Source organism: Patagioenas fasciata, chromosome Z (assembly GCF_037038585.1).
Source record: "Patagioenas fasciata isolate bPatFas1 chromosome Z, bPatFas1.hap1, whole genome shotgun sequence".
Taxonomy (NCBI): domain Eukaryota; kingdom Metazoa; phylum Chordata; class Aves; order Columbiformes; family Columbidae; genus Patagioenas; species Patagioenas fasciata.
Genome location: NC_092560.1, coordinates 26,836,432 through 26,850,240, shown reverse-complemented (window position 1 = coordinate 26,850,240; position 13,809 = coordinate 26,836,432). Strand labels below are relative to the sequence as shown.

Below are 13,809 nucleotides of genomic sequence, written 5' to 3'. Positions count from 1 at the left end.
TATTTTTCCTGGGTAGCCCCTTCCTCTCAGGATGTGGAAAATACCTGTTATGATTCACAGTATAGTCACTTGTGCCTCACATGCACAATAACTATACAACAAATAAACGCCTGCAAAGTGCACTATCATACACTACACTACTGTTCAAATATGTTGCATTAGTAAGGACTGACCTAATTTCAAAGCTACCCACACAAAACCAAACACTTGTATCAAACATTACCTTCTAATACACTGTTAGAGTAGCCATGTTTTACCTGACTGCATATTCATTTCAAAACCAAACTATCAAGTACCAATATCAACTGAGATAACTAGTGTCATGAATCCAACATTTTATAACACATACTAATGGTGCAGCAGCCTAAAGGGACCTGATTATATTGTTTAAATTTTCATGGTATAATCCTATTAATTAAGAAGTTCCAAGAAAAAACAAGACTTTTCAGTTCAATTTAACATATTTTGGGGTTTTTTTGTTGACAAGTTGATTCAAGATGTTGTGTTTTATGGTTACAAATGACTCTAAAACAGCTTCAATGGGACACACAGTAGTAGTGGCACTTTGCGTGCTGAGATTAAGAGCCCTCCACTGTCTATAATCCTAGATAATTTTTTTTCAGAAAATCAATAATTATGTCATAGGAAAGCACATTTTAAAACAGCTTCAAAAGTGTGCCACTTGTTTAAAGAAACAAAGGAAAAATCATCACCAAAAAGTTTCACTGATGCTGTCTGCATTGCCAGTCGTTAACTGACCCTACTCCTATGTACAGCTTTCAGCAAACCAAGATAATTTTTGTCCACTCACAAACCTTTCCATCTACACATTGTTCTGAGTAGTATTGGACCTTCTGGTACTTCCCTGGGACCTGATGATCCCAAAGAACAGGTAGCAGAGGACTGCTCACAAAGGAACACATCTTAGAAACAGACTCCTTCTTCATCCCTAGAAGTTCATGGCTTTATTTTTCCAAGGCAAGGCAAACAGAAGCACAGAAGACACCCACCACGCCTTTCTGCCCTTCTGCCCCTCTCACAGACCATTCCCCACAGTCAAACATGCCAACGGGAGCACAGACACGCGATTTTGGTATCTTCAGGTACCCGCAAAGGGTTTTAAAGGCGGTAGGGAAGCTAATTAATAGGAAAGTTGGGACTATTCCTGAATTAACTTTCCAGCAGCGGCGTCTGCAGGGCTCCGGACAGGTGCCGGGCGGCAGACCCCGCTGCCGGCGCGGGCTGTCACCGTACCTTGAGCAGCCTGACGGAGGGCAGGAAGGCGGCATGGCACAGCTTCCGAATGGTCCAGTTGAGCGGCCGGGGAGCATCGGTCTGATTCATGACCCTCCGCGAATTCCCACCGGGAGATCAGCCGCACACCGGACAGCGGCGCATCCCGCCCGCGCTGCCCGCGCCGCCGCAGGGCACGGGGCTGGTGGGCTGGGCGAGCGGCGCGGCTGCGGCCACCGGGCCTCCTTAAGAAAGCGACCTCCTGCGTGGGAACAGCAGTGCACATGCATACCAAATGCGGCGGGATGGAGGCGACCAGCCCGCTGCTCTGGGCAGGCTGCGCTGGCGGAGCGGAAAGGAGCAGCCCGCAGAAAAAAAAAAGGCTGCGGCGAGAGATGCTGCTCCTGCTCTCTCTCCCTCCTGCCCTCCTCAGAGAGCAGCCGGGTTTGCCTCTCCCCGGCACGCTGAGCCATCCGCCTCGCTCCTCCGCTTCCCCAGGCGAGAAGCAGGGCGGAAAGGAGATTAATTTAAATAAAGCAAGCGGAGGGGCACTTGCACTTTCTTTCCCAAAGCATTGCGAGGAGAGGGAAACCGGCATGAGGGGAGGGGCCAACACTCAGCAAAGACTGAGAGGGGAAAAAAAATAATTCACTCCTGGTTTACTGATGGACCTAGAAAGCATAGTTTCATTGATCTGGCATAGTATTGGAGCGTCAGCAGTAAGCGGCACTGGTTAGAAGCTGTGCTATGAGACTATGAGTGTTAACATGCACATTCTAGTGAAAAAAAACCAAAACCAAAACCAAAGCAATCCAAGTTCAGAATTCAGTTCATTTTAGTATTAAATCTAGTTGCATAATAATTCTTTTAAAGACAGGCAAACACATGAAGTAACAGTGCTGGAGCAATTCAAGTATGGCAAACCATGTTTTCATTTGGGACAGTAACTGGCTTTCCCAGCTAATGAAGGTATTCTTAATGCCAGCTGTCTGTCCAGCTAAAGGAGAAACATCTTTTCCCACTGTTTTTTGGAGGGGTGAAGAGTACATGAGGGAAGAGTTAGAAAGTGCAAAAGCAAACATCCTATGAATTTTTCAGTTTGCAGTAATGACCAGGTATTACTCAGGTTATGGAGGAAAACAGCCAGTTCTCAGTGAAGTTTAGATCTCTTGCACCTCAGGTTAGAAAATAAACATTCAACTTACTTGGCTAGATTTCACTGACTGCCATTTTCATATTTCCTTTTAATCCAAATAACACACAGATTTTTCTCCTCTATTATTTATTCTTATTATTCTGTTTACATTCATCAGCAAAAGCTGAATACTTCTCAAAATGAGAGAAAAGAAATGAAAAATATTGTTTCCATGGCTGATCTGCCTGGTTTACACATTACTGTCTATAATGGTTTGCAGTAGGGTCACAAATCTAAAACTCTCTAATATGAAATGCTTTCTAAGGTTTGTTCAAGGACAGAAAACAGGACAACAGGGAAACTCGGTTCCTCAGCCAATACCATCTGATCCTCCAAGGTAAATCACTGAAGTTATCCCAGTGGAACAAAGTAAGGATTGGTGTTTACACCACAGTCTTGCTCTCTGAAGGAAGTCTTGCCCTGGTACATAGTTTGATATTCTCCAAAGACAACATATTGGGGCCCATGAAGAAAGAGCCTGTGTGCATTGAAGTGAAAGCCAAGTACCTTTATGCTTCTTTTGAAGTCCTCCTCACTGGACCCTCTCAGTTATTCTGTGAATGTTCTTATTCAACATCAGTGTTGGATACAAAAGTCTTCTGCCCAGAACATAATGTCCCAGAACATAATGTAAGGCTGACTGTGGACCAGAAGACTGCTCCCACCTCTTCCTCCCCACTGTATGTGGCAAATTTATAAAACTTCAAACGTGCAGAGACCAGACCGTGGGCTGTCTGTGGAACAGAATGGGTAGAACACCAGCAGCCATTTCCTTGTGACAAAACTTGTGCAGATGAACTCCTGGTTATGACTGGTCAGCTAGTTTATATTATACAGATTTAAATGCCTTCTTGCTTGAACTCTGAATTTATTTGTTTTATAAAAGTGAAATGGAATGTGACTAAGTCAATACGATTTTCTGAAACTACTTTTCTAAGAGTCCATTAAAGAGGAGAAATTAAGTAAGCAGAAAAAAAAAATCTGATTTAAAATAGCATGCACCTTAAAATGTGTGCAGCATGGTAATTTCCAATAATATCCAATTATTAAGCTTTTGGAATTCATAGGGAAAGGAAAGAAAAAGACTCAAACAAATAATAAACAAAGACTCCCAACACTACCAAGACCATATGTTTCCCCTGTCCCCCACCCCCAGGCCAAGCTGATAACTTTTCTTCACCCTTGAAGATCAGAAAATAATTCATTGGAGGGTAGGCGGAGGGGCTACTAGACTCATCATTACCTTGAAAGGTCACTTCTGTGTTGTATTAGGCATCTGCCATAACCCAGGATGCTCAGCCTAAGTGCTAGGGACAAAGAAGACAGGAATCATAGCATGCTGCCCTTCTTTTCAATGAGCAGAGTAACAAATCTCTGAGGAGGCTACAGAGCTGAAGACAATAAACAAACATAACAGATAGCTTTAATAAACTAAAAATAGTGAGCCCAATGTATCTTCTAGCTTCCACAGAGCTTCATGTCTTTGAGATGAGCTCTGTCATTGCCTTTTTCTGCAAACAGTACCTTAGGGACAAGAGCTGTTATGTGCTGCAGTGTTTAATACACACCAACCTTCTTTCACAGGCCTGTTTTCCATGGCCTTGTGCCTTGCCTAGTCATTTGTATTTGCAGAAAGTGAGTGCAAGTATTCTAACTTCTGTCAGTGGCAACAAGAAAGCTCTGATGAACAGGACATTACCATGACATGTGAGCTTCACTTCCACTACAACATTCTTTGATGCTTTGAATAGATCATTTAATCCCTGCTTGGCCTTCATTTTAGTTCATTTTAACTTTAATGTATGTCACTTATCTGTAGGCAGAGATTTTGTGGCTCTTGAGTGTAAATTTGAGAAAAGTCAGGTAGGTTGTTTTGGCAGTAGCATCCACCAATTTTTGGTAAGTGTAAATGGTGAAGCGGTAGGAAGCAAATAGGCAAACCCTGAAAAGCCTTTTTTTCAGAGGTTGTGACAACATGGTTATAAAGATAGTGAAAGATCAGGGAGAGATTTTTGTTTAGTTTGCGGGGCTTTTTATTGTTTCAGTGAAAAAGTCAGAGTTTGAGTCTCTTATTCTATCCTGTTGAAAAAAGAAAGTGCTCAGCTGAGCTCTTCTACAATCTGAGGTCCATTAGGAGATGCAAAGATGTAGCAATCCCACTAGGATTTAGGATGCTACTTGGCGAGAGCTAATAGATGGAGCTGCCACTGTTATATTAAAACACTTTGTCCCTGAAGCATGCTCACTGCACCATCAATATTCACATCTAGTTCTTTGTATCTTGCCAAGGAGCACCTTTGGTATCACAGGAAGACATAGCAAATAAAAGACAAATTTCATTGCTTCCTGCAATACAGAGAGATTTCTGTTCTTCTTAAACTTATTGTTCATGGAAAGCATTTTTAAAAAGCACCTCTTTGTAGATTCCTGCTATCCAATATGATAATAATACACTTAGAAAACTTTGATACAGTAAACTTTAACATCTCTGGGAATGTGACAGAATGAAAACTTGTTGAGAAGCCCATTAACACCCAGACCACTCTCAGCACACCAGAGAGCAAACATTTAACAGAAAGGTATTACAGATGACAAACACATCTGCCCAGTTCACAATTCCTCTATAAAATAAGAGAAACTGTGTAAATGAAAAGCAGAAGGAGCAGTACAAGGAAAACAGAAAGCTGTATGGGTCAGCATAGTAGAAAGCAACCTCTTTTGTGCAGTTGCTGCCCAACTGGGGTCAAACATCAGGTGGAGGCAGGTGAGTTTTGCCATATCACACCCATTTTTCCCATGTACATAAACAGATGTGAGAAGAAAGATAGATCTCCACAGTGCAGCTACAGCACCACTTCGCCAAGCCTTCCTTTCTCCTCAAGCACCTTTTCTGCTTCCCCAAAGGCTTGCACTGGCCAGTGGGGTAGCAAATACCAGAGAAAACAGAGCTACCCTTCTGCCTCTTTAGCTTGCGGTGCTCATCATGGGAATGCTACAGAGACATGCAGAAGAAGAGGCAGTAGCTCTTCATAACACCTTTTGCCACCTACTAGGCTTGCGAAGGAAATTGCAAGAAGGCAACAGAAAAAAAAAGAAGTAATTCAGAAGCTCATATTTAAATGTCAGAGCTAACAAAGCATTTCACAGGTTAAGAAGTACTGGCCATCTTAATACTCAGTCACTTTGCAAGTCTGTAACTTAAGCAATATTGAAGAGTACATCAATCATGAGAAGCCTATATTTATGACAGCAATAGCATTTTTTCCAGCACACTCAGATTTCAATTTATTTATCTACCTTCATTTTGTGTGATTTTTTGCAAAAAAATCAGAGAGTACAAAGATATGCTATGAAGTCAGGATAAATTATGCTTAATTTTATGCCTGCCATAACAGCTTTATGGACCTAGATTTTCTTGAAGTTTAACTCAACTGAAAATTAATTTAAAATTTCTCCACTGCTTTTGTATCTTTTCTATTTGCAGCATGCCTGAGGTATCTTTTCATGTTGTTATCTTTGCTTAGGTATTTCACAGGTCTTCTGCCACATGCTCATACCCATTACTTCCTCTCCCCCAGACACAAATACACATATTAATGTAATGTCTATATAGTTATTATATGTTAATTAATTAATTTGTCCTAGATGCAGGCAATTCTGTAGATGGCTTCAAGTACATACATAAACATCACTGTATGTAGTTACAAAGTATGGCTTTTGGTAGCTGACTGACAAGCCAGAATAAAGGGTATTCTTTCTGTTAAGTTTTATAGCTGTATGTTTAATACAAAATATGATACATGCCTACTCACTGCCACCTGGAGGTCACCTTTAACTGATCTACACCTGGCTTATGCCTGGGAATGCACCTATCTGGGTGACCACAAGACATCTGAGGAGTGACACAGCACACAGCCACTGCAGAGACCCAGGGGAAGAGACCTGTGAGAAGACAGTGGGTGATCCGGGCAGTGCAGACACACACAATGCTCCCTTGTCAGAGGTGTTTTCCTGGAGACCCTGTTAGATTGTTCCCAGTTCCAAAATAAGCAAGTGGAGGTGCAGGTGCGGAGTCTGACTACACACATAGAAATAGAAATTTGAGCAGATATGTCACAACCAGCCTTAACCATTATGTGTGGTTTCATTTCTGCAACTACCGACAGAAAGTCCTGATAATTTGCATAGTTTTATCTTCAGTTGCTCTCTGCGTGCTTGTAAACCTGCCTACCCTTAACTATTGAAGCCGTATCCTTGAATGGTGTTATTTCAGCACACATTCCTCTATAACTGCAGTTTTCAGCCTCTTAAAGTTTATCTTTGAAACACATTAAAACACATAGGCATATAACACTTTTATTTTGGGACTAGAAATGTCCATGGTTGATTGTTACTTAGAAACAAATACTGCATTTTAAGTTACAAACTCTCTTAATTTAAATTGACTTTCAAGTGTAGGCAAGCTGTCAGTTCTGTAACCTCTCCAGCACAGGACAGAAATTAGGTTGCTCAAACATTCAGATTTCTGATTATGCTAAAAGTCTCTCTCAATCTTAGCCATGATTTTCTTGTCTGCACTGTTTAACTTTGTGTTAATGCTTTCTCAGTTTTGACCTGTAACCTCATTTTCTCTATCATTTCCAGCTCAGATATCAACTTGACTGAGTTATGTTGGTGTAATATTTTCCTATAGATAAATGGAAACATTTTCTAGTCTTGATTATCTTGATAAACAAAATGCAAAAAAAAAAAAAAAAAGAAACTGTATGAAAGGGAGCATTTTACTCCGACTGTTAAAGACTTCAACAAAAACCCTACACTGCAACTATCTTGCAATAAGGCGTTTCTCTTAGTTTGCTGCAGACAGATGCAGTATGCAACAAGAGCATTTTTCTCACCTCAGCTCATAGTTCAACAGAACTGGAAAGTAGTTTGGTATGCCTTGAAAGTGGCAAAGAACTATAAAAATCTTGACTGCCTTCTGCTGTGGGGTTATAAAGAACCAAAATAACCATGTTTTCCACGTGTGTGGCATACCCATCTGCATCCCCCCCACCTTTGCCCAGAAGCAAAGGCCTTATCCTAGAGCAGACACCACCTCTGATGGTTAATCCTCCTGCAACCACCTGTCTCAGATTTGTAGTGTTGAGTACATTCAGTGTTTGATTACTGACCCAATTGTTTTTTGGTCTTTTTTCCAGAGAATTCCCTTCCATTAAATTTTTACCATCTTCAGCGAACACAGATACTCCTTTGCTGCCTTTAGTACATTTCCAGCTGCTCAGTTAGCTGTGTACCAATATTCATATCGGTTTGAGGAGCTAATCTGGCCACCAAGAGATTGTGGTTAAGGGTGTCTGCTGGTGAATGGTTCAGCCACCAAACTGAAAAGACCATACTGGGGCACCCTCACACTCGCAAGGAAACACTCCGGTGACTGATGGCCCAGAACAGATAGACACTAACCTCATCTAGGTGTTCCTGCTCCAGCAGGGCGATTGGACTAGATGATCTTTTGAGGTCCCTTCCAATCCCTGACATTCTGTGACACAGCAGGCAGCACCGCAGAAGCAGCTGCAGGGAGACTGTCACATCAGTTTAACACAAACAGGCATAGTGCTAGTAGCTAACAGCAAAAAGTCCTTGGTAGAGAGATAAAATTCTGCTTATTACACAGGTGCTACAAATTAACTAACTGTATACTTGAACTTTTGTTAGGAAATCCTTTGCAGAAGTTTCAGACTTACTGGAAAATCAAGCTTGCACAGGAGTTGTAATTATGTTTTCCTCACACATTTTGAGCAGCAATGTCTTCTATATTAGGCAATGGGAAGATGACTTACAGAGCAGGTGATCCTCTGTGTCCCCTGAGCAATTTGTGGTTTTCTTTTAAAGAATAACATAAGGAAAAGTGTAAGATTGAGATCTTCATGAAATTAAATGAGAGGCATGGCAAGTCTGGATGAAGTTGGCAACAAAAAGTACTATTCCAAATTGCACTTTTCAAAACCATAGAAATTACTCCTCTGGTCTACTTTAAAATATGCTTTCAAGCTGACCACCTTAAGCAAGTATGTTGTTAGCACTTCACAGGTTTGGATTTGATTTATTTTTAAAGACACATAACAAGTTCGCATATGTTCTTGTTATATTCTGGGCTCACAAACACCTGCAATTTTACACCTACATTTTCACTGGGACAATTACAAACCCATCTGGACAGCAACAAACTCTGGATGGTGTTATACAGGTGTTTCCGGTAGCATCTGTTGTATTTATTTTGTATTTACATTCAGTGGCACACCGGGAACAAAATCAAAGTTTGGAGCCTTTTACACTGATCACAAATCAAAGTCATAGGAAAAGTAGTTCATGCCCTCTAGAGACAGTAATCTAGTTTCCTAACCAGACACAACAGGTGGGTGACACAAAAAGTGCCAGATGAGCGCAACAGTAAAAAGAGCATCAATTGTATCAAATAAGCCACAGTCTCAGCTTGCACTTTCCTAACCAATTCCTGGGTATGCTGTTTGAAGGCAACAAGGCAGGTGTCTGTAAAAGTTAGAGAAATGGTCTGCACCGCCTTACTAAAAATCGTTCTAGCTCTGACAGAAGACTCAGACCTATCAAGCACATATAAGACCATTAAGTATGGCGTTCTCTCATAGTGTCTTATATCATGGGCAATTTTTTACTGGAGTCTGATATTTCAGCTAAATGTTGTATTTCTGAAATCCTGTGACTGTAGATACCTGGGAAATGACTGGAAAAAATAGCTCATCAGGTGGAAATATTTTCCAGTATTTTTTTCTTCAAAGGACAGAAAAAACTCTGCTTGTCTTTTTAAATCTCTTCTGTTGTTGCTGTTGTTTTAAGATTTAAACCCTTTTTCTGCTTAGATGTAACACATAGTTTAGTTCCTTGCTCAAAAGACACCACAGAAATCAGGAAATCAGAAATTAAATCCTCATTGTTATTTTTACATTGCATCACATCACATCTGTTTCATAGTTTATAAATTAATAAAATCAGCCCATTTGAAAAGCCATCACTCATACTCCAAAAACACCTGCCCAAGCTGTATTACTTTTGTGGGGCGTTTTTAAATATTTCTTTGTGAACCCTCTTACTGAGTAGCAACAATAGTCTCATATTAATGCAGTTCTGAACTCTTCAATGAGACAGCAGAGTGGAACTGGAATATAAAACTGCACTGCAGAAGAATCTATCTTTTTTGGTAGAGCACAACTCTAGTACTACTCATGACAGACTAACTACTCGTTTATTTAAGGAGACAAGCTGCTCATGCTTTTCCACATCTCCAAAGAGAATACATATAACTATTCAGATGTAGCAACAGCAGAATCCACAGGAGAAGGGAAAAAAAAAAAAAAGGCAAAAGAAAAGGAAAAAGGATTATTTGAGTGTCACTCAGTTATGCAGTTGCCTCTGCAATAGCTTGAAGCATGTATTTTCTAACACTGCACTGTGCTCATGGCTCTCTCATCACTACTGTGAAAACTGAGCCACTTGTACCAACACTAGATGGGCAGATCCCACTGGCAATACAGAGCTGCTGGAAGGAGCTTCTGTAAGAGCTTTTTTTTTGGCATACTGAGCAAGTCTTCGTAACATCCGATACACGCAGAATATTAATTTTTAAAGCACTCTGTTATTTAGGTCCTATGATTTGTACAATTCCACTAATTCTACTGCTACTTATGAATCCTTATCCATAAGATTTTCAAATCACAAGCAAAACCAGTACACGTAGATTTTGTTTTAGGCCCTTTCTCTTCCACTAGAACCTGAAAATAAATTTGAGATATAGCAATTTTCTAATGTAGTAATCCCATGTTCTGTTTCATCAAACAATGGTGATGCTGGCAGCCTTAACAAATGACAGATTCTCTCCAGGACTGTGTGATTTCACTCTCTCTTTCATCTTTTTAGCACTTCTTTAATATTCTAGTTCAAAAATTTTGACTTTTTGATTTAAGCCTTAGTTCCAGAAGGGAAACAAACATATTTTTCCTGGTATCTTAGCACTAGACTTTATGCCTCTGTTGTGTTATATATAAAGTATCTGTTGTATTTAGGACACAAGTCATGAATTATTTTTCAGACTCAAAAAAAGACTTTCTGATTCTTAATGGAACAGAGCATCTATGGCTATGATTTATGTATCATTTTGCTACTGCTGCTAAACTAATTCAGAGGAGAAAAAATTTAAAACTGACTATTGAAGCTGGACAAACATAAGCAAGTCAGAAATTCTTGGAAGAAAAGCCTTCTGGAAAACAACAACGAACATTTGTACAAATACTGACATAAACATCTTTGATACCTATTTTTCAAGATTATTTGACATTTGATAAAAACGTCAAATGAGTCACCTCTTGGGACTATATTTTCATATGTGGAATTTTTCAAAAATTTTTAGTTCACATAATGTTTTCATTAAAAGAACTGTACAAATTCTAAATACATTCTGCTTTTTCACCACCATAACAAGCAGGAGATTAACATTTATGTACTCTTGGAAGAAATGTGACTCTCTAAATAACAGTTTGTTGGTTTCTTTTTTTGCGTATTCTATGGAAGTCATCCATTTATCCTCTTTAAGGGTTTGTTTTGTTCTATATTGTTTTAGTCTACTTCAAGACACACCCAGTTTGAGAGTTCTAAACTAGTATCTCCTCTGTTGTTCTACAAAAACCTACAGATCAAAAGCATTAAAAGCATATTTTTTTAGTATATTTTTATTACTGTGAACTATTCACAACAGTATATTTTCCTATTTCTTAATTCTTTTTTATCACAGGCTTATCAGTTTTCATCATAGGCTTATAACTTTCTGGTTTATAATCAACAGTAACAGAAGATCACATATCAGGGCATTGCCTCTTGCACTACTGATGTAGCAGAGAAGGCAGTGCAAAATACAAGATATGATACCAGAAGGTATCTACTGACTTGAAAGTTCCATGAATTATTTAGGTTATCCGGCTACATGTTATAATTACTGTGTGCAGTTTAACTACTGGGAGAGAAAAATGCTGGCTGAAATATCTTCAGATCTGAAAGCACTGCTGGGCCCTGTGCTAGACAAGAAAAGCTTGACTTTCTAATGGGTGGTAAACAATATACAAATTGCACTTCAGGCATACTTGTTGCGAAGGGGGTTCTGACAAGTGAAAGAAAAGCCCAGGGTTCTCATCAGCCATTTTGACACCCACATAAACCTCAGTGTTTAAAAATATTTTGAGATTATGAACAGGAACAAAAATAAATCATAGTTAGGTGAAATCAGAGTAACCAATAATGACCCTAGTTATATACTACGTTTTTTTTTTTTTTTTAAAAGTCTACTTTTATGTACTAAAAATAAATTGTCAGACTCATAATATATTTATAAAGAAAGTCTTCTCATGCGTGTATCCATGACAACCTAGATTTATATTTTCAGCTTCAGAAAGTTGTTACAGCACAGCTTACATAAATTACTTTTAAGAACGTAACAGGATAGGATGGTTTGCTACCTGAGGTATTTTATTTGGCAAAATATATAATATTTCAAGTATATTGAAGCATACAGGAAAACAAAAGCCTTTTGCAGTGGTTTGAAACCCATGTTGTCAAAAAGGAAACAAGGAAAATGTAGAAGCTCTTTATGACAAAGCACACTGGAAATTTAAAAATCCCTGAAGGCATAGTAATTGAATATTAGCATGCCATAGTTGGGAAAGCAAAGAAACATAACAGAAATGTGAAGCGAACATTGCTTGAAATAAATAGAACTCCTTCCATTTACACTAGTATGCTGCCTACTGGGATTCCATCTGGACTGTTTTGGGCACACGCAACCTCATTTTTATCTCTTTTACCCAGGGAAAAGGGACTGCTTTCAATATATTGAGCATTACCAAAATTGCATTTCTGTTATACATACTTTCATTTTGCTTTTGACTTGAGAGGCGTAGCATGGTATTTATATTAATATCCTAGATTAACACGAGGCAATTTCCAAGTACAAAATGGAAACAGTGAGAAGGTATTTCGTGAATTTTTTCCAAAATGAGTATCAGTTACTTCCCTAGCATTTTGTTGTCAAATAAATGTAATCTACCTTGGAAAGAGATTTTGAGGGAAGAAAGATACAATCAGTTCAATAGGTTTAATAGGCTGTCAAGAATTCAAGTGCTGTTGACAACAACTACAGCCTCTATGAAAATTGTTCTGAGCAGAGCTTACTGCTTTAGACTGAGAGCCAGGAAAGCCAGAAAAAAAAAAAAAAAAAAAAAAAGGCAGACAAACTCATAACAGAATCTTCCCTTGAACTCTCTGTTAGAGAGAATAAGTTCCCAGGCATCAGCCATGCAATGCCTGGGTGACACGCTGCCAGGCAGCCTGACACTGGGTGGATTTACTTTCTCTAGACCCACACTGGGGCCTTGGGGGATCTTCTCATGGAGGATCCCCAGTGGAGAGGTATTTAGCCAAGGGCTGCCCAATAAGATTAAAGTGGAATTCAATACTTACATCTAATGCAGCAACACAAAGTTCCTCTGTAAGCCACATACACAAGCTTCAAGGACTGCAACCCAGCCATGAGCAAACTCCTCTGCAAACTCCTTACGACCACAGAGGTTAGGCTGATACTGAGAAGGCATGGACTTTGCAGCCTCTGCTCCTGAAGCAGAACCAGCAGGTGAAAGGAATGTTCACCCTGCGTGTGTCCACAGTTGGGCAACTGCAGCCTTTTGTGGCCCCTTGTCTCCTCCCTCATGTCCTGTGTGTCCCCCTTCTGATCTGGAACAATAGCCTGGATGTGCAACAATGAGAACCAAGGGGTCTTGCTAGCCCCTTTGCTCCTTTTTCTAGGTGTGCTAGAGCAACCTGGGGACTAATTTTCTGTATAAGCCAAATGTAATTTTACTTGCTTGTATAAATATTTGTGGCCACTGTTCATGCAATTCAGTAGTACTATAAGAGCATTAAGTAGGTAAACATACTACTTTTATGGGAAGGATTCTGTACCAAAACATCATTATACACCTATAAAACATTAACTGATTTTGTTTTTCTTGACATATATAGATGGTATATTAGTTTCTACAGCCCATTACTATATTTTACTTAATGAAATGTAATTTATTAACACTACTCAACACTTTCCAACTTCACTAATATAGTACAAGCTTGAGTCTGCCTGCAGTGTCTTTCGGTCCTCCAGGAAGGAGCAGAAAATGTACAGCAGAAACGAAATCCCTTAGTCTAGAGCCATCAGCATTAATAATCTCTCCTGAAATTTTGTGACAATAATGTTCAAATGTATTATTGTTCCCATGATGTATAACAGAAGACACTTGAGTGGCTGG

General features: G+C 39.5%; 1 protein-coding gene across 3 annotated transcripts in view; it reads right to left on the bottom strand.

Moving 5' to 3' along the window:
• The window catches only part of TRPM3 (transient receptor potential cation channel subfamily M member 3), a 275,279-nt gene extending 273,885 nt beyond the window's left edge, over positions 1-1,394 (bottom strand). For all 3 annotated transcript variants that reach the window (XM_071802596.1, XM_071802598.1, XM_071802597.1), the window contains exon 1: positions 1,255-1,394. In XM_071802596.1, the coding sequence (XP_071658697.1) occupies positions 1,255-1,344 (90 nt within the window). In that variant the 5' untranslated portion in view covers positions 1,345-1,394. The remainder of the gene's footprint in view (positions 1-1,254) is intronic.
• Between the last annotated feature and the right edge of the window lie 12,415 nt (positions 1,395-13,809).